The sequence below is a fragment of the Meleagris gallopavo genome, chromosome 1, assembly GCF_905368555.1.
Source record: "Meleagris gallopavo chromosome 1, MGAL_WU_HG_1.1, whole genome shotgun sequence".
In the NCBI taxonomy this organism is placed as follows: domain Eukaryota; kingdom Metazoa; phylum Chordata; class Aves; order Galliformes; family Phasianidae; genus Meleagris; species Meleagris gallopavo.
Window position 1 is genome coordinate 118,689,949 of NC_139404.1, and position 21,573 is coordinate 118,711,521.

A 21,573-nucleotide genomic window follows, 5' to 3' on the forward strand; every position below is an offset into this window, starting at 1 on the left:
GTGAGTTTTTTTTGCTTCTACAAGCAGGAATTGGCTCTGGTGTAAAATCTAATCTTTCATATCCACTTCATGGAAGTAAACTTGGTTGACTCCAGTGGATCTACCTGTGCAAATTTGGACTGAATGGTGGTAATGCATCTTAAGGTTATGGGTTTGAAAGAATTTGGGTTTGCATTTCTCTTAAATATATAGGATACAAAGTGTATAGGTGCCGGATTCTCACGGGAATTATTTTGGACAATAGGTTGGTAATGTTTTGAAAGAGCAGTCACTGAAGGTTTGAAAGTTCTTTGCTTATTGCATGAGTGTAGCCAACTATAGCCTTTGCTAGCTTGACAAAATAACAAGAACTCTTGTGGCCTTTGAAAACAGTGTTTAACATTACTATGGTAAAGGATGTTTATGATCTCTGGTCTTCGGTTATTGAGGACACCAGAATGGTTTCTGGATATAAATAAGAGACTTGGGAAAGAATGCCATGCAATGCATCAAACTCTCGAAACTTGAGCAGTTGATATTTTTGTAGAAGAGCAGCATGAAACAAATGCTTTATTTTGTTTGTGCAAATGAGAAGACTATTGTGATGCAAAGTAGTATCCTGAAAAGGCAAATGTGCTTTTTTTCTGTTGTAAATATCCCAGCTAAATAGTGCAGTAATTGCAAGCAGAGCTTGGCACTTTTTCTCTCTATTCTTTTCACTGATATATTTTAACAAGTTCTCATGAGACTATTAAAACATCTTAGTTTTTGGAACATGTGGTCTAGTGGGGATAACTTGGTCTGCAGATGCAGTGGGGTTGGCAACTAGCTTTTACATGGCTTTTCATTTCCCTCTAGATCCTCTGACCCAGCATAACCTTTGGTCTCCCTCTGAAGGCTGGGGTGAAGGAAGCATGAGCAGGTGACTGATGATCACTGTCAATACAGCCTGCAGACAATATGTGAATTACTTTAGCAGTCTCCCACTGCCCCCCTCCTCTCTTAAATCAACAAATGCAAATAGCTGCCTCCTCATTTGCTGCTATCTCAGGCAGGCTGCCCAGGCAGCATGGGCTTTGTTGTAGTCCTGCGTGCTGAAAAAAGCAGCTTCAGCTTTAGTTAGAAGAAAAAATATCAAATGGGACCTGACCCCCCCCCCAGTGGTTAATGCTGCTAATATTTGGTCCTTTGGCGTGTACAGGTAGGAAGATGCTGTGCTAAGAATACTTGCTATGTGTATTTCCGGAGGGCGGCCTGAAGTGGTTAAACTGCTTGCATTGTTACTCTTTGTGTGTAAATATCCTTCAGGAGGGGAGTAGAGATTGCTCAGAATATAAAAACTCATACCTGTGCTTGTAGGACCTGTTGACATTGTAATTAGTTCTATATTTAATGTATGCTGTATTTACTATGAAGGAATAGAAACACATTTGCTAGATTTCAGCAGAGGCACAAAGAATTTGTGAACCAACAATTACAAGTTCACAATGGTTTAACACCTAGTTTTGTAGCATCAATAAATAAAAACAGCTGTATTTTGCATTCGTGTAAGCATAACACATGTAATATGTAGTACTGTGTAGTACAGCATGTAGTAGATACTGCTTTGCTCTTCCAGAAGTACTGGTTAATGCAAGTTGTCACTCAGCAATTCAAGACATGAGAGTAGTGCTTTGCCAGCAGTTGAATAAAATTATCTTTAACTATCATTATTCTCTTTAAACTATCATTGCCTATGAAAATAAGTCTTGGTATGGGAAAGTGATTACATTCCACGTTGAGAAGGTGATTCTTCTCAGGTACCTAATGTATATTTAATGTATTAGGATTGCAACCAGTCATAGTGAAAAAAATTCTTCTGAACTACCATTTAGGAATATTGGATTAGTAATCGACAAATCACAATGTTTGTGAACAGTCCTACAGCTTTAGAAATGGATGTCAGTAGAACTTGTGTTTCATAAGAGTCTGCTTGCAGTATGTAATTCATTCTTATTGTTATATTTGCTACTGCAAATACTTCATAACAGTTAACTTGAATGAAAATTCAGAACCAAAATAACAGTTGCAAAGCTACGTACTGAAATGTTCAGGTGACTGTCACTCAAATAGTTAAAACTATTGCTTAATTGCTAAGTATATTCTCCAGATCTCATTTCAGATGTATCTTTGAGTTATATTTGCTTACCAGAAAGTATCAATACGCTAATATTGTAGAGGAAGAATTACTATAAATTCATGAAAACCCAAGAAGTCAACTTTTAGAAGCCCCCTGTGTTCCAGTTTTGGACTGCAGTAGTCCTTTGGATGGGGCACTGGTGACTCACACGAAGCCTTCTTGAACCCTAACTTGTAGTACTTCTGCATCATGTCACATTAAGCTCATGGTGTTTATAGTTAGTGTGGATCATGGAGTTTTTCCTGTGTCAGCAAGCTGCAAAAAGCAAGTGTTAAAGACAGTGTGATACTAGAAAACCTACTAAGTTTAGTGCCAAGACTTGAAATGATTTCATAGATGCTGTATTTTCTCCTCTTCTTTCCCATGCTTCTCGTAACAAGGGTGGTTTACCATCACAAAAATTCCCATTTTCATCCTCTTCTTCCCTCTCCTTTAGCTGCTTCTACATCTGCCTGTCCATTATCACTCAATCCAAGAAACAGAATGTAGTTCTTTGTGGACTTGGTCATTGCTTTGTTTTGGCCACAGGAAGTGTGGTGTGGGATGTCTTCTCATTGAAGATATCTTCCGTTTGACATCCTCCTCGTGTTTTAATCAGTCTGTTGCTAGGGGAGTCATTACACTAAGATCATTGTTAGTGCTTTAGAGAAGGGAGAAGAGTGGAAATGATAGTAGACTAAGAAGTTTTGTTCAGTGAAATCTGATTACAATTTGCAGGTTCTCATCAGATTATAATGCAGACACATCTTGTATGTAGTGGATCAAATTTCTATTGGGATGGAAGAATCAACAGAGAATGTTAAGATGAAATAAAAATGACATTTTATTTTGGCTTCCAAAACTAAAACATAATAAAAAGAAATAAAATCTGTTCTAAACATAAAAATCTGAGTACAGTTATGTGAACTTTCTAAACCGACGTCTTAGACAAATGCTGATGAACGATACTTTGCCTGTCATCAATTTCTTCTCTTAATTGGATGACTTCTTCACTGCTCAGAATTGGTTTGTAACTTGCTAGAAGTAGTTGGCATGTCTTGTAATTGTGGGAACAGCTCTGGGAGGAGAATGGATGTATTATGGGCTGTATACGTTGTGAAGTATTATGGAGGCCTTCTTGATGAATGGTACTTTATCTTGTGATGATGAAAATCATGGGAAGCATTTATAAGGTGAGTGAATTAATTCTTTTTTATTTTTACTTGAATGGTTTCTTTTATCTTTTTTTTTTTTTTTTTTTTTTTTTTTCCTTAGGAAGGTCCCTTTAAAATAATGGGTATAAAGAATTCTCTCTTTGGCTTTAATGAAATTACATAGTTTCGTGCCAACCACTGGGGTTCAAAATATCCAAGTATATTTATTTTACAATGTAAATTGTGCACTACACTTTTTTTTTTTTTTTTAAGCCTTTATTAGAAAAGTTGCTTTCCATCGTTCATTTTGAGGTTTTCCCCCCCTTCCCTTTTGTTTTTGTTTTTCCTCAGTTTCCATTACAAAGAGCAGTGCAAAAATCCAATCTTCCCCTTCCAAAGTGACCCGGCGTTCAATGCAGTCTCCACAGAAATCTGCTCCAGTACCAGCGCAGCGGGGCAGGAAACCAGGTCGGGGCAAACCCCCTGGACAGTCTGCAGTTCCCAAGAAGGGCAGGTCTCCTAAAAATATTCCCCTGACCAAAAGCACCTCTCATACTGAGAATCTTAAAACAAGGAAAAAAAGTTTAAAACCTGGAAAAAAGGTTAGTCCTTATCTACTACTTTACTTTATATTGCAAAATTTTGTAGTGAGATTATTATTTTTTTAATTCATTTTCTGGCTTCTCTTCAGCCTTCAGGGCTTTACTGTGTTCATAAGTTGATTACGACAAAACGTCTAGAATAGCTATTCTAGAATATCTCAGGATAAACTTCTGGGATTTTCTTATTCCAGTATGGGAGTACTGATTTAGATTAATTTATGGATGTGTTGTTGGTATTGAAAAATATTATTCTGGAATAGCCATTTCCAGTAACATCCCAAGAATCATGGGAAACCTTGAAGCTTTTTAGTCTGAGTTGTTTTATTACTGTAGCATACGCATGTTTTTCATTTTTTTTTCTCTCACTTTGAACAAAGAAAAAAGATTAGGAGCAGTGAAGATTTTGGTGAAAGTTTAGGCATTTTAAGCATGCAGCGGGATTTGCCAAGTTAATCTCTTGAATATCCCATCATCCTGAAGATCCTGCATGAACCAGGACACTTCTTTTCAGGCAGCGCATCAATGCATTTCCTCAGGTGTGAGCCTGAAAGATATGATGCCTTGCTCCCTTCGGAGCTGAGTCCGAGACATGGACAGTGGTCAGCCACCCACATGCACTCTGATTTCCAAAAGTTGAAGTTTTGCTTTTTCCTTTCCTTCAGCCTGGGTTACTGTGGGCTAGTAGGAAATTGCTGGTGGTGCATGGGAAGGGACGAAGTAATAGCATGAGTATTACTTTGCCGTTCAGTGTGAAGCACTAGTGAAGTGTGGTATTAAGAACGCACCTAAAAGACTTTAGGATAAAACTGGAGGTGATTACTTTGGTTGCAGTGATGACTGCAGGGTAAGGAACAATTCTGCAGACTGGAAGTAGAAACCCTGTTGTCTTCTGCCACCTGTCCCTCCCATTTGGGCATGCAGACCAGTATGCTGCTGGGGCAGCTGGCCTCCAGCTTTATCTCCTGCTTGTTTCCACACAGAGGTGCAGGTTACGGAGGAGAAAGCTGCTCCCACACAGATTGAGCTAGTGGGTTGGCTGTTTTCCATAAGCCTGAAGGGCTTTGCGGGAGATCGTTGAACACATTTTCTTATCTTAAGGAGATACTCGGGTATGGCAGGATGAGCACTTTGTGTAAGGATTTTGTGCTCCTCTGTCTCTTGTAAATAAAAAAATAAAAAATAAAAAAAAAATAAAAGTTGGAAGATAGTTGCAGGCATCTCACATTCAGAAGAGGCTTCTGGGCTTCAAATGCTGGGTAATAAGAACTGTCTTCTTGGAGCACTGCACTTGGCACCTGGTCTGTATGAAGTATAGGGCTTTGTTTGGGATTGGGAGTTACTTTAAGCAGTTCTTGCAATCAGGAAGGGATCTGAGCAACCGTCATGTGCATCTGATTTCCTCTGTGGGACCAGTCAATTAAGCATTAGACTTCATAGTATCTTGAATTTGAGGTATCTATCTAACGTGGCATGTAACTATTGTAACTTTTGCACTGAGAACTTAACAACTGGGTTCCTTTAGAGAAGCCATGGAAAGTTTTTATTGCTACGGTATGTGGTAAGTATGTGGTAAGGTTGCCAAGACATTACACATATTTGCACTCTTCTTTGCAGTGTTTTACCTAATACTGTAAGGGTGGAGGGAGGAGAAATTGCTAAATGGGAGTTCTGTATGTACAGGGTATATATGATATAGAGTGACACACAGCTTGTGTACTTCCCAGTACGCACACAAATATAATATTAGTGACATGTGCTTAGATATTTGAATGCAGTTGTTTGTTTGTTTTAAGACAAATCCAAAATAACCCTCCACCTTTTCAGCCTGTGCAGTTGTCCTCCAGATGTGAACTGACTTTGTGCTAATTCAAAACCTGTGTGTTTCGGGAGATCAGTCTGGTGCTTGATGAAGTAGAGATTTGTTTGACTTCTTAAATCTCACAGTGATGAGGCAGGCTGGGACTCCTTGCCTTTTTAAGCTTGTTACTCTGCAACGTTTATCATTGTGCAGGTATTAATTTTTATTATACAGCTAGGAATGTTAAGCTGTTGTCATTTTCTCCCTTACTTAAATGTTTCCTAAGCTTCTCCATGAGGATAAAAAGCATGTCAAGTCTTATTCCCCATTCCTACCCCCCAGTGTGCGCTGCTTTTTTTTTTTTTTCCTTTTTACTGTCATATTGAAAAAATCTCTTTACATTTCTCCCATCACCTTTGAAAGTACACTTTGCAGAGCAATGCAAAGAATTCCTTCCAGACCAAATGGTTTATATGCATCTCTTGAGATAGTCTGACTGTGGGTTGCAGCCTTAAATGTGACCCCACAAAAGCAGCATCAGTGAAGGGTGGTGAGGTGCCAGCCTGTGTGCTGAGCTCTGTGCAGGCACGCGGTGCTGGTGTGCCGTCCCAGCTTGCAGGGCCAGCTGGTAAAGGTGGGTAGGGGCAAATGTGATGAGCCCAGCTGGAAGCACGGCCTGCTTCCTGACACAGCCTGTCTGTTGGACTGCGGTGTGCTGCTCATCACTTTGGGATTACAAATTACTCAGCTGAGCAAGCATAACACACTGTATTCCCCAAATATGCTGTTTCCTCATTCTGGACGAGACGGTAAGAAATGGCTGGCTAGCCTCGCCACACTTAGGCGTTCGTGTGGAGGGTAGACAATTCTTCTGGCTTACAGCTTAGTGTTTACATTTTGTTTTCATGCTACATTTCTCCTGTTCCCTCCTTTTTCCTCTCAACTCAACCGCTGGCATTTTGCAGCATGACAACAGACAACTGGTCCCCTGGAGAGTCCCTTCTTCAGAGAGGCTTCAGGAATGCCAGGCTTCAGATCAAAAGCTCTAACTTCCTAACTGCATTGTTGTTCTCTGTGTTAAGGATGGAGACCTTTCTGTTTCCCAGTGTTAAGATGCATAGCCGATCTCTGACAAGTAATACATCACTGCTTCAGAGTTTGACCCTTTCCACCTCTCATTCACAGCAGTGCCAAACCTTGGCAGTCTCTCTCTTACGTTTGTGGTGATTCCATCCAGTGCCGTGTTGTCAAATAATTTCTCTTTCCAAACCTATTTTCCAAGATCTGTAAAGAGCACGGAAATTTTCTTTACCATGCCATAGAGTTTAGAAGAAAGGAACTACAATTCTTAGTAGGTGTTGTGGAGAAGTTAGGCACTGCTATTCTTTGGAAGGTGTATATTTTGATTGCTTACTATGTGATTTGTTAATGTACTATTTAGTAAATATCCCCCTTATCCATCCATTTCACTTTTATTACATTGCACTTCTAAATTGAAGCTTTCCCTGGCAGCTTGGCAGATTTTTATCTTCGCTGCACATCAGTGTTAGATATAAACTCTTTCCACATGAGTATCCGGGTCTCTGCCACCTTGACCACCTTGGCTAATCTCTTATATTCCTAATTTTTTTTTGTTCAGGGTAGAAAATGAGGATGTAATATGTTCTCGTGCAAGAATAAATGGTGAAGGAAGAGGTGAAGAATTTTTTTGCCAATTAATTGCTTCTTTTATTTCCATGCATTTTCATAACACATCAGAAGTGCCTTTCTAGCATACGCTTCTTTTCTAAACCCTAACGCAAACTAAATTGCAACATATTTTTTTTTTTCTCAGCTGGGAAACACTGACTGCTTTCTACCATCTTGTGCTACATAATCTGTCTGTCTGGTATATAATAGGCTGCAAATAAGGTTGGTTTGGGAAAGAAGAAAGTTTTGCAAACTCAAGTGACGCAATTATAACTACATTGGTTTATTTGATACCTTGCATACAGCATCAGTTTCTGAAAGTGTTATGTAAGAATTTCAACCTCTTTGAAACAAGCTGGGAGAAAATCTAGATGCTCTGTAAAGTTGACAGCTAAATTTGAATCAGAATTGATACGACAGTGTTTGCACAGCCCAAACAATTTATTGGAATTGTGATAAACGCAGGTGATGGGGAGAGTGTATGCGGGAAAATAATCCAAATACTTCTTCTGTGATTCCTAAAATTTAGAAGGGTCATGAATTGATTATATGTAGCTCATTGCTCTCCTGCTCCTTTTCAACTATAAGTGGGCTCCTTTTCAAGTCATTTGTCTTCCCCTACGTTGCTGAAGTAGCTGTAAATGCAGGCAGTTCCTGATCATCCCTTCCCAGACTTCATCTTTGCAGCATGTAGTACTGCTGTAATACGGAACTACACGCACTCAGTAGTATGATAAATGATAGTGGAAAGGTTTGGCATACTACTTGAAAAACATTAAATACTTTGTTTTTTTTTTTCTCAAAACAGAAAAAAACCTTACCAGAGCAACTGACTCCTGCACCACCTTCTCCTCTTTCTTCTCCTGATGGGGACAGTGGTACTACACAGATACTTAAAGATGGAATTAGTTTGTCTGGTGCAACTGCAGCAGTTATATCCACAGGTAAAAGAAAAAAAAAAAGAATGACATTTTTAGTGTGAAATGACTTCAATTTCAAGAAGATCAGTAGTGTCTTCTTATGGAAATGTGCTGCGAACTTACTCCTGCAAAGCATTACTCACCTACTACTACTATTTTTTTTTTTTTTTTTTAAAAAGATGTTTGTAGGTGCCAGTGTTACTTTGTAGAACTGGTATTTTGATGCCTGCATTATAACAAGAAGTGCTGGAGCACAGAGATTTTGAACACATCTGCTAAACCTGTCAGTTTCGCTCTGTCTGAAGGAGGAAACTGTACAATTGTCTGTCTCATTCTCTGATGCATGAAATGGGATTAGATGTAGCTAAAAGCTCATATGATATTTTACTTTCATGCACACTTGACTTTAATAACACAAAATGGAGATTTTGTCTCTCTTCAGTGTTCTAATTAAAAAAGCAAGTCCATTTAAACCAAGTAAAAGCAATCAAGAGAAATATCTCCCTTATTTTTAAACAAGCAAACTTAAGAGAAAATGTAATACAATGTATCTTAAAAAGCATTGGCAAAACAAAAATAAGCTACTAGAAATAAGCTACTTAATGAGCTAGCTTGTTGAGGGACTTGTAACTCTGTAATGAAACAATTTGTAGGTTGTCAATTGAAATCTCAGATCTTTTGAAAAAAGCCCATAACTTATGTTAATTCTGTTTGGGATACTTTTGACATTAAAAACTGTTTTTACAATGGAAATTGTGAGGCTCTTCTCCATCCCAACTTCAGTGATGGATGAGGGGAAAATACCTATGTGTTTCCTAGGAAAATAAACCTTTCAGGAGTCAGCTGTTATTGAGGTCAGACAGAAGATGTCATGAAAGCTCTTCTTGCTGATTTGTATCTTTGTTTATTCATACAAAGCGGCTTCCTCCAATTTGCAGACATCAGAGACTAAGCAGATAGGCATGAAGATACAAGATCACTGAAACACTTCATAGAAATGTTTCATTTTTAAAATCTATGTTTCTAACTAAGCCAGAATGGTACTACAGCTGAGAAAATGCAGCAGTCTTTTCCATTACGTATCGCTTAGATTGTCTGCTTAATCACCACAGACTTAAGCTGTACTAATGTCTTTGTGTGTTCCTGGTCATGTGATAGTCAAGACCAAAAAGAAGAAAGAAAAACCCTTCAGTTACAGCTTTTCTCCATATTTTTCTGCCTTGTTGTTCCTTTTGAAAGACAGTTTTTCATTGCCTCTGTAAAAAGTGTTTTCAATAGTCCTATTTGATTGCTTTCATGATAAGCTTTAAACCACTTTGCACAGTTTCCAGGTAAGTATTGTTCTTTTGTTTAGCAGCGAAAGCCCAGCTGTAGTGTGGAAATCATACACGCGTGGTTGCTGAAGATAGCAGATACTGACCATTGTGCATAGACGATGTTAATGCTGTGTGGGTGCTTCAGAATGGGCACCCGTAGCAGGCGTATGCCATAGGGTTTGGTTTGTTGTATCTTCTCAAATATGAGAAAAAAAATAGGGCAGCAAGGATAGCTTTTAAGAATAGATTTTTGGTAGTTTAGAGCATGTACTGGTAGTTCTTGCTTTGCTGGGACTAGTGTGTGAGTAGAGATGAGTTGGAAGAAGAATGCAGGTTGTGATGGCTTTGTACATTAGTAGGGTACGGAAAGGCTTTAGAGGTCAGATGGGAGTGAATTTGGGACTTAAGAAACAATGCAATTCTAGCACGTGAAACGTGTCTCTATTCTGTGTGCACTAGGTGTGAAGAAAGCAGAAATACTCGGTATAAATATGGCTTGTTCTTTTTCAGTGTGTGTTTATGTCAACAAGCATGGAAATTCTGGGCCTCATCTGGATAAGAAGAAGGTTCAGCAGCTTCCAGATCACTTTGGTCCAGGTCCCGTCAACGTGGTACTTCAACAGGCTGTACAAGCTTGTGTGGATTGTGCCTATCAATCCAAAACAGTCTTTGGATTTCTGAAATCTGGCCATCATGGAGGGGAAATGATAACTGGTATGTGAAGATGTTTCTAATTTTTTTGTTTCTTCACTTGTTTGTGAACCGAGGGTAGGGAGAAAGAACTGAAGTAACTGCAATGAGATTCTATCACTTTTGTAACTCCTTAAGCATAGTCAAGAATGTATGTTTGTGAACTACTTTATTAAGAGAGTCCTGGTGGAGTATACTTTATATTAGTGGGAGTCCAGGATTTTCTGAACAGTTCTTAAATCAGAATCTAGCAATAGCAAAGTTGAATTACATGTACACTGTACTGTTAGGTTCTTGGTAATAAGTAGAGCTTGTACACCTCAACAGCTGCAGCTATACATTTCTCAAGTCAGCTCAGTATGAGTGGAGTATCAGCTTTATTAATTCAAGTCATTCTCATAATCTTATCCGTACATAATGTTTGTGTTCTTAATACCTTAACCAAGTGAGTGAAAAGTTTCCAGCTAATCTGTTTAGCTTCCAGGCAAGTGATTCCACATGTTAAATTTGCTGCTTCCTCCTTTCCCCCATTCCCTGGTCTCTTAGGTCAGTGTTCATTCTCCTATGTCCTCTATTAAGGAATAGGTTTAGTTCTGCTACATATTAGTGCCATGCCTACAGAGAAATTATACTTACATCTCAAACTGAATAGCTGCTGCTTGACATTTTTTTTTCCTTCTAGGCTAGAAAGTAGTCTGTATGGCAGTTAGCACATCAATTCATAATTCTATCATTGGCTGTAAAAAGACTTGGTGTTACTTTAATCTCCTTACATTAACACCAGGTGTGAAAGATGATTAGTGGAATATAGGTTTAATTAAATCCTTGTAAAAGATGTTTTTATCTAACAGTGTCTATAACATAGCACCCTGACCTGCATATAGCAGAATTTCAGTAGTCCTTGCTTATGTGTCTGCATGAGTTTGTTCATAAGATAGATGCTTCTTTTCTACTTTGTAATAAAAGTTTACTGGAACTGTGTAAGCTTGGGTTTGAAACTTGTATTAATTTATTTTTTGCAAAACATATGAAATTTTATTATATTATTAATATAATAATATAATTGTGCCTCGTTGTGCCTCATCCCAACAAATCATTTTTTTGGAACAAAATACACGGAGATGTGCTTTGCCAGTATTCTGATTGTTATTGTTCTTGAAGAAGGACTAAATTGTAGGCCAGTGGTGAATCTGGGCTATGATGGAATAATTGAAAGTAATTATTTTACAAAGCAGATGTAAAAAAAAATATATATATATATATATATATAGTTCTGATATGTTTTCATTCAAAAATCCTGTAGGAACAGGAATTATTATTGTAATTACTGCTAGATTCAAAGAAGCCAGCTCAGTAGTTCTAAGCTCAAGAAGCCTGGCTCTGCGGGCTGCTCCTGAAGCAGAGTGCTGGAGCTCTCTCAGGTGTTACAGAGCCACAAGGCCCTTGTGGGTTTCCTGTGTTTTTTAGCTCTTGTCTTCTGATCAGCTTGTTGGATAGGTTGCTGAGAGGCTCACTGAGTGATCAGTCAAATCTTCAGTCATTTTATAAAAAATTTTTGTGGGATATATTTTGCGAAGAACAAAATGTGGCTTAGGTTAATGTAACACATTAAAACTGTTTGAAAGGGTAGATAACAGCAGGACAAGGGGAATTGGTTTTAAGTTGAGGGAAGAAAGATTTAGGTTGGATGTCAGGGGGAAGTTCTTCACAGAGAGAGTGGTGAGGTGCTGGAACAGGCTGCCCTGAGAGGTTGTGGATGCCCCATCCTTAGAGATGTTCAAGGCCACGTTGGATGGGGCCCTGGGCAGCCTGGTCTAGTATGAAATGGGGAGGTTGGTGGCCCTGCATGTGGCAGGGGGTTGGAGATTCATGATCCTTGAGGTCCCTTCCAACCCTGGCCGTTCTGTGATTCTGTGAAAACCAACTGTGCAGCTGAAAAGGAAGGTAGGGTATATACAGTAGAATTAAATGAGAAATTGCAGAATGAAATTGTGAGAATATTTTCTTGTAGAGGTTCTGTTTGAAAGTTTTGGGGTTTTTTTTGTGTAGTTGAGTTTTCTTTAAGACTGGCAAGAAAAACAATTATGTGCATCAGAGATTAAAGAAAGAAATCTAAATCTTTTGTGATGAACTTTCATGGCAAGTATTGTATTTGCTATAGTAGAAAACTGCATGCTGGGATTTGGATGAAATAATCTTGCTACAATATGTGTGAATAATTAGTGGGTTCTTTTGGTTCAGCTGCCAGAGAAAATAATTGTTTTGAATGGAGTTGAATTTAGGATTTTTTCTTACTCAAAACAAAAGCACAAACCATTTTAATTTTGCTTGATGCATAAGGTTTCAATTCAAGCAAATGTAACCAAAGGGAAATTAAAGCCTTGATTAGCAAGCCCACTCATGGTAGTGGTATCAGCCCCTTTTTTTCTGCTTGTAGCTCTGAGTCTGTGTCATTTAGTGGGATGAAACAGACTGAGGTTCAGATAAACCTTCTCAAGCAGAGAATTAAATCAGTCTCTTGGGTGATTTTCTTCACTATCAGACAGACACATTTGTCTGATAGTTTAGCTCTCAGCCTTTCTCTTGGCTCGAGCTTGCTGTTTGAAACATACCTACACAATGAAAAGTAAAGAAATGAGAATGACTCTTCATCCCAAGGGCTGGGATTGCAAAACAAGCTCCATTCCCTGTTTATTTGTCATTAGAGGTTGAGGTTGTTGCACCTCAGAAGTACTCTTTTTTATTTTCAGCCCTAGCATTTATCTTGGAAGTAAGAAGCTTATGTTGTCCCCAGGCAGAGAGTTGAGCCTGTAGATCAGGATCACACTCCTTTGCTTGGAGGTTCCTATGGTTGCCCTCAGATGTTTGGAGTACAAGGGAGCTGTGTTTGCACTGAATCCTTTTTTTTTTTTTGTGTGTGTGTGTCGATTTTTCTCATGGTATGTCTTGGGGCATTCAGATGGCCTCAGATGTTTCTTGCTTTATCCTCCTGACAACTCTAAGATAATATTATTCTTTTCAATGCTTCTTTTCAAAATGAGAAATTAAGATGTGGAGAACAAGTAATTTCCCTAGGGCCATGTAAGACTACCTGTGAGGCTATTATGAAGTTATTTGAATGTTTGCTGCAGCTGATAGTGCTACCTTGCAGTAAATATCAGGAGATCGGGCTGTGCTGGGTCTCACAGCCCATTTGCTCTCCAGAACTGGTTGAGCTACTAGCAGAAATAGGCCTTCCGAGACCTCTTCCCCAAACAGGAGGTAGAGAGCTTTGTGTCTGAGCCACATGTGAATCATTAGGTTTTCATTTAAACATTGGAGTCTGGAAAAAATATGAATGGGCCATGGAAATCCGTGGGTCCAGGATTTGTCCCTGTGGTACTGACTCTTAAACTCTAGGCACCTGCATTGGGTCACTACACAATGAAAGCAAACGAGAGGTAGTGCGTTACTGTTGATGCTAGCTCGTGTACCTGCATTAACCCTAATCATAGGCTCACTTAACAGTATAAGTCAGTCACGCTTCTGATTTCCTAAGAAAGCATAAAATATGCTAGAGCTGGGGTGTTTTCTTTGTTTTTTGTACGTAGTATCTGTCTTCTTCTGTAACACAATATGGATATGCTCCTTATTTCAGACTTGTGAATAAAGGCTTTCTTGTAATTTTTGTGTTTTTTTTTTTTTTTTTTTTTTTTTTTTTTTTTTTTTTTTGAAAATGCATCTGCCACTAACCAAATGTGATTCCTTAAAGCTCTGCTTACCATTTGGAAACTCAAAAACAGAAAGCTGCCGAGAAGACAAATTGATGCATAAACCTGGTGTTCACATTGGTTCTTTCCAACCCTAAGCATAATTTACAAGTTTGTTCCTATTTTGTTGTAGTGTCTTTCTAATTAGAAATAACGAAAGGATTCAGCTAACATAATAGTAATTATTTACCTACATACTGCGGTATTTGCAATAGCAAGTGTTTTTCAGAATCGCACCTAGTATCACAAAAAGGAAAAATTATAATTAACTACATCATTCTGAATACTTAGGGAGCAAGGAAGGAGGTCAACAAGCAAAAGATGTTGGCCCATGTTCAGTCTCTTTGTAATCACTCATTCAAGTCCATTCTTGTGGTATCTCTGCCACCTTGATTTTTTAGAATTAGTTGGAGCTTCATTGCTGTAGCAGCCGGATGGATTTCTCTAATGGTAAAATATCAAATGACAAAATGAGTTTCTGTAGTCAGAATTTCAGTGGTGATGCATGCCAGCACACTACTGCAAGTAAGCTCAGTTCAGTTACTAACTAAAAAAAAAAAAAAAGTTTTTTTTTCTCTCCAGCATGTGCTGTAATGGATCTTTTCTTGGTTATCTCCTGCAAATAGGTGGCATAGAGGTACTGTTTTATAAGCAAACAACTGAAATTGCCCGCAAGATTTTGATGTTGAGAGAATAGATTTGTTATACTCGTTTAAAGCCAGCGTTATTTTCTTAAAATAAGTTCTCATAGAGCAAATTTAAAGTGGCATGGATCCAATGGAAGGTACAACCAGTTCTTTGGATATAAATGTGTTAAACACCAGAAAGATTGTTTATTCCTCTCACGTCTTGCATGTTTTAAATCAAAGCTGAATGTCTTCTCCTTTACTTGTTAGTGTTTTGCTATACTTTGTGACACTCGGGGGCTGTTTGACATCATTTTCTTATTCGCAGCTTCCTTTGATGGGGAGAAGCATGCCATCAATCTTCCTTCTGTAAACAGTGCATCGTTTGTCCTACGTTTCTTGGAGAAACTCTGCCACAGTCTTCAGTGTGATAATCTTTTCAGTAGCCAGCCTTTCAGCCCTTACATGGGGTGTGCACATAGCCCCACGGAGTACGATAGGAACAAACCAGGTACTATTAAACAACTGTTGTTTACAAGTACTGATATTTTTGAGAAGTGCGGTTACTTTATGAAATCTAATGTTTTAATTTGCTTTGCTATAACTTAAATTGACTGAAATGAATACTCTTCAGTTCTTAGTGGATTCGTTCCAGAGCACAAGTGCTGTGGCAGGTTGGGATAGCTCATACCACATGTGCAGAAATCATTTTGTTCTGCTAACTCTTTCTTGTGGTCAACTAGGAAACATATGTATCGTACCACTGGGTTACTAAAAGAACAGACTCAAAACTTCACATTTTGCCTCTTCAATTTACTTTTGAATCGTAAAATAACCTTGGACAAAGATGCTTACTACCTTATAAGAAGGAGCTTTTCTTCCTTCTTTGTTCACCTTGCTCAGTGGCAGCTCCAAAATTTTAAATTCTGCAGCATACAGTCTAGTAGAGAAGGTGGGTTTTGCAGCTGGCTGCTTGTGACATTTTATGTGAGTTTTGGTGCTCTGGGGGTATATAGAGTGAAAGGGAAATAACATGCTCAAGTTCTCCCATCAAATGGTTTGCAGTGCTGGTATTATGAGTCCCAGTCCAAGGGTTATCAGGAGCCATAGCTGAGAAAACTTTGACATCAGTGCAGTGTCAGTCTTACAGGTCCTGCTTTAGAAAATAAAGTATTGTGATTTCGGTATTTCGTTTTTTATTTGTTTTTGTTTTTTTTTTCCAGTAGAGAAATTATTTGTTTCATTTCATCAAATAAAAGTCATTTGCTTTAATACTTTTCAGGAAAGTAGCCTAAATTTGGAAATTTGGATGATGACAGTATAAACTAAGCTGTTACTTCAGCTTTTGAAGTTTGTATTGAAATGACGGATTCTGTGTGAAATGGATTTGTTACCTGGTGAATGACTTGATGTATGTTTTTGCTTTTGTACTTTGACTTTCCCTGTGAGCATTTTTATACCATAATAAATAGGTGATGACTTTCCTCTTCACAGCAAAAGAAGAAATACATGAAAACGGAAGTGTTAAACGATACTCTCAGGACTCTCCACCATACACCGCTCCCCTTTCTCCTAAGCTTCCGAGGAGTGATGCTCATCCATCTGAAGGTGATTACACTGTGTTGGTATTACATATGAGGATTACATAGGATTTTGGTATTTCTAGTCAAAATAACTGAGTACAGTGTATGTCTCTGGTTTGTCTATAGCCCTTGACAGCCCAGAATGGAGATACTTATTGATCAGTGGCATGGATTTTGTGCTTATGGACGATCTACTGCAAGTTCAAGAAGTCTTTGTCCTAAACATGTCAGTCTTTTTTGTGAAATCACTCAGGCAGATAGGTGACATTTGAAGCTTTCTGCTTCGTGTATGGCTATTTAGTAGAAAAACAATTCCCTTGAAATGGATTAGGAAATAAATTGGAAGCAACTCTAATAAATCTTGGCTTGAGCCAGTGATTGTAAGAGCGGGGATATGTTTTGATGGTACAGTTTAACTGAATGTATGGCTAGCTACCCCTAGAAGTTGCTCTGCTCCTGCTCTCCTTGCCTCCTTGTCCCTGTAGTGCATCCCATGCCTCCCTGCTGATGGGGTGACGAGCTGACTCAGTGAAGCACAGAAAACATTTTGGCAAAGCTAGGAGATATTTGCAGTTTACTTCTCTGCACTGACTCATCATGGACTCAGATGAGCCCAGGAATGGGTTGGATAAAATGCAGCCGTGGCAGGAACCAGAGCAGAGGAGCCTCTCTGTGCAGCTGACTCCAGGACAAGGAAAGCTTTTGCCTGTGCCATGGCTGAGGTGCAGTAGCTTGTTGTGCTGATTTGTATTCTGCCTCAGAATGTAAGTGAAACATGTCAGCTTAAACCTCACAGAGAGACTTAGGAAAGAGTGGTTTTACTCTGCTTTTGCTACTTGTCAAACCATGGTAATTTGTTGATGTGACTCATCCCATCTGATAGATACTTTCTATTGCTGCAGTATATTTGCATAATGTTTCCGAAGGCTTTTGAGATTAGTCATTTGTTTCTCTTTTTTCTCTTTTTTTTTTTTTTTGAGTTACTGGGGTTTTGTCATTTAGCCTCAGTGTGGGCAGAATAATCTCCTTTTCTATGGAGAGTCATAGGGCCACACTTAAATCAGAAGAGGATATCAAATTAAAATGTTAAAGCTTATTAAAAATGGTTCTTCTTACAATTTAATATAAACACGATGTATTCACTTCAATGATGTAACCACAACAGAAATATAAAAATTGTCAATGCAGAGCTTTCTCTGTCTTAAATAGACCCTGGTTTAGGTCTAGAACATCTGTGCAATTAAATCAGCTATTTCTAGTAAGCAACTGTGTGAATAACTGTAAAACACTTAATTCTACTGAAATTAAGTTGTTTAAATTGGAGATAAACAGATGTCTTAGACCTGCATTCTCTTATAAGAAATCTCCCTGTAAGTAAGTCAGCATGCGTGTTATACCCTGATGAGCATTTTGATACTGAAACCCTTTTACAGATGAAATCAATGTATTGCTTCCAATTCATTTTAATATCAATAGTTCATTGTAAAGTGCCATTACTTGGATTGAAAAAAAACAGAGGTCTGAGTTTGTACTGTGTGTATTTTGAGAGGCAAAGTATTCTCTAGTGTTGTGTGTTTCCCATTAGGGCAATGTCCTCTGCTGAAAATCTGGAGGTAATTTCATAGCGGTCAGTCATGGGCTGGTTAGCAAGAAAGATCTGCCCCTGAAATGTTCTGGCTCCATTGAGACACAGTTGTCTTGAAAGAGTTGTTTTGAAATACCATTTGAACTCAAAATGGAATAACTGTGGGAAAGGGTCTTTCAAACAGCTAATTTTCCTTCTGATCTACTCATAGATATGTTTTGCAGATTTTACTGTCATTTCTGTTGCATTACAGTTTCTTCTTAAAGTTTTGAAAGATAAGAGAAGGGAAAGGGAAACAACTCTGTCTCCTTCCCCTTGAAAACAGAGTGTTCTTTACTACTGCAGCCAGTTACATCATGCAGTTATGTATGAAGCAAAACAACTAGCTTATTCCCAGAGGAGCTTCAAGAAAACAAAACGTCCAATTCCTTCTAAGGCCTTCAGTCTTTAGCAGTCTGTTTTCACCCTTACATTTGAAACATAAGGCATTTTATTGGCCTTTTATGCATCTACCCAGATTTCACGTATTCTGCAGTAGAACCTCCTGAGTAACAGAAAAAAACTTGTTCTCATTCCATCCCTCTACTACTCACATCTGCTCCAAATGTTGAGGTAGGAAAAGAGTCATTTATTGCTCCATTGATTGCAAAGCTGCATTTGTCAGACACCAATTCTGAATCAGCTCTCATACCTGTTGATTGTGCCTTCAACAAGACTGCAGTTGGGGTTGGTTTGTAGAAAAGCTAGATGGATTGAAAGGGGGCAGATTGGGATAGTATAGCTGCTGAGCAGAAACACCTATTTTAAAAGATGATCACCTTGTGAAGTATGCCAGTGTTCCCACCTTGTGTGTGTGACCTGAGGAGTTATGTTAAGATAAGCTTAAGATAATGGCAGGACAAGGGGAAATGGCTTTAAACTGAGGGAGGAAAGATTTAGGCTGAGTATCAAAGGGAAGTTCTTTACAGAGAGAGTGATGAGGTGCTGGAACAGACTGCCAGAGAGGTTGTGGATGCCCCGTCCATGGAGGTGTTCAAGGCCAGTTGGATGAGGTCCTGTGCAGCCTGGTCTAGTATTAAATAGGGAGGTTGGTGGCCCTGCATGTGGCAGGGAGATTGGAGCGTCTTGATCCTTGAAGGTCCCTTCCAACCCAAGCTGTTCTATGATTTTCTGATTCTAAGCTCAAATGCTGGTGTCTTGGGAAACAAAGCAGAGTTTCTCTTTGCCATCCCTATTTACTATTGCTTAATTAGGATCTATAGCATCAGAAAGAAACCTGGGATGTAGTTGGAGTAAATGCAATTAAATTCTTTTGTAATATAGTCAATTTAAAACCCTTTATGTCTTGAGAGATCATGGAAAGAATTACATAAAATGATTATTTAAAGGACGTATTTGGGATCTCTGCTTGATTACTATAAAAAGAGTCCTTCATAAGTCATTGCATTGAGTTGGCTGATATTTGCTGAAATACTCCTGTTGAAACTTTCTGGTGTGGAATATTGCTTCCAGTATTTCATCATACCTTTAAAAACTTATGAAGTCTCAATCTACAAGTTTTGGGCTCCTTCATAGTGCTTTTCTGTAGCATTTGAAATATTACTTCTGTCTTTCAGTCTTGCACCAGGGCTTCATTTGGTGTCTCATTCTCTACTGATCTAATTTTCTCATTTGTTTCCTTTAATATTATAGTGCTTATCATTGATTGTGTCTGTTAGCATCTCTAAAATTCTATAGAAAGATGGCTTTTGCTTTCATTTTAGCAAGTTGCTGCAGCTACTTCAAGCTAACAAATAAAAGTTTGCTTTCTCCAAAAACCTCAGTAGCCACTGCTTTGCTTTTTTGATACAGATAAAACTAGAAAGTTTATCATTACTGTCTTGGGGATAGTGTACTTGAAAGAGAAGGGCTAGTGGACTTAAAAGCTTCTTTTTGCCATGAGTGTGGTGTTTAATAGAAGATGTTACGCTGGATTGCATGTCTTGCTTTACTGAATTCACTAAGTAGGGAACTGGTTCTCTGGGTGTCTTTGTTCCACTTTGTGATAATGTTGCCTGAAGATCATAACTGTGAAATACAGCCCAAGTTCTTCACTAAACTCCAGTTTTATACAGACTTCAGGAGAGAGAACTTAATTGCTTATGGAACAAGTTAAACGTGCTTAAAAAGCTCTCTGTGGGTTTTTGTTGTTTGTTTGTTTGTTTGTTTGAGGAAAATACTCTTCCTTTATTTAATTCTGGAATTTTCCCAAGAAATGATTGGAAGTTGTCATATAAGAAGGGTAATAAAGAGCATATTCTAGGAACTTGTTTCACAGATTGTACCAGTTACCCCAAAGAATATGCTGCTCCACTAGCGTATGTTTTATAACTTTCATAGAGTAATTTTCAAGATGGTAATGTGGAGTTTACGCTTCTGTGAACCTGTTAGCTATATTTTCCAGCTCTTAACTCTCTTGCCAAAGCAGCATTTGTTTCATGCAGATTTTTGCATCGGGCTTCCAGCTTCTTCCTCAGGCTAGATATCGGCCTTGTGCAAGTGGAGCTGAGAGCATACAATGATGAGAGAATGGAGTGATGTTCCCATTGATGTTTAACTACTCGTAAATGCAGCATTGTGATCAGAGTGTATTGTGTTAGTGTGCATGTGAGTCTAGGATTTACAGCCTTCTGCAGCTCTGCATGTAGTCTCTTAGTTTTTTGTGATGGCTATTGTCTCCAAACATATGGAGATCTATAGATGATAATTGTCCTCTTGCTTATGAAGTTAAAGACTCCCTCTACTGTGTAGAACAAATTAAACAATTGCTAGTTAGCATGAGAGGTTTTTTTATGTTAAAAAATTCTTTTTATAATTCTTTTTATATTTATAAAAAATAGAAACATAATGCACTCTTAAACAGATTCTCAGAAAGTAACCATTAAGAAAGATAATGAAAATGCTTGACTGAGATTGCGTATGTGTTAATACTAATATCAGACAATGACAAAAATCAAACAAACCTTATGTCCACATCCTGCTCATAATATTTAACACATACAGCTGAGATGATTTATGGAAGACTGTCTCAAACTTGTCTATTAGACATTTTACTGGAAATTTTTTAATGTAGTAAAGGACCATTGAGAATGACTATTCTGCAGTAAATCTTGTCTCACAGGAGATTTGTTAACAGGCTTGGAGCTTGTTATTATCTTCAAGAGAACATAGCAAGGAATTAAATAACAAAGCTACAAAGCCCATCGTTTTGAACAGATCGATGCTTTTGTTTTCTGTAGCAGAAACTTTACGTATAGAAGAAAACAGCACTTCCAAAGAGCATCGCTTTTCTGAGGACTCTATGGATTCTGCACTTAATTCAGTAAATCTGTCAAGCCCGGCCCGTCGAAATTCCACTGAATATCATACTTCAGGGAGTGCAGCATATTACAGGAATTCCTTTCAGCCAGTGACTGCTACCTCAAATTCAGCCCCAATCCTGCGCCGGCTGTCATTGAGCTCTGCTGGGAACAGCAGTTACTATGAAGTCAGTAGGAATCGAATACAGAGGAGGATTGAAGGTATGCTATATGCCTAAACTTTCCAAAGTATGTAACAGCTTTTATGAACATGCAAAGTCCGTGAGTTATGAACAAAGAAGTTCTTTACCACAGAAAATACGTTACATATGGAGTGAGATGTTGTGCTGTTGCCAAGCACGTCAGGCTTGCTAATGTAACTTCAA

General features: G+C 38.4%; 1 protein-coding gene across 6 annotated transcripts in view; it reads left to right on the forward strand.

Moving 5' to 3' along the window:
- SCML2 (Scm polycomb group protein like 2) overlaps positions 1–21,573 on the forward strand; it is a 67,486-nt gene that overhangs the window by 42,623 nt on the left and 3,290 nt on the right. For 4 of the 6 annotated variants that reach the window (XM_085211388.1, XM_085211401.1, XM_085211415.1 and 1 more), the window contains 6 exons: positions 3,643–3,893; positions 8,189–8,324; positions 10,127–10,330; positions 15,010–15,192; positions 16,176–16,289; positions 21,128–21,409. In XM_085211388.1, the coding sequence (XP_085067514.1) occupies positions 3,643–3,893; positions 8,189–8,324; positions 10,127–10,330; positions 15,010–15,192; positions 16,176–16,289; positions 21,128–21,409 (1,170 nt within the window). The remainder of the gene's footprint in view (positions 1–3,642; positions 3,894–8,188; positions 8,325–10,126; positions 10,331–15,009; positions 15,193–16,175; positions 16,290–21,127; positions 21,410–21,573) is intronic. The other 2 variants (XM_085211396.1, XM_085211420.1) reach the window with 1 other exon arrangement.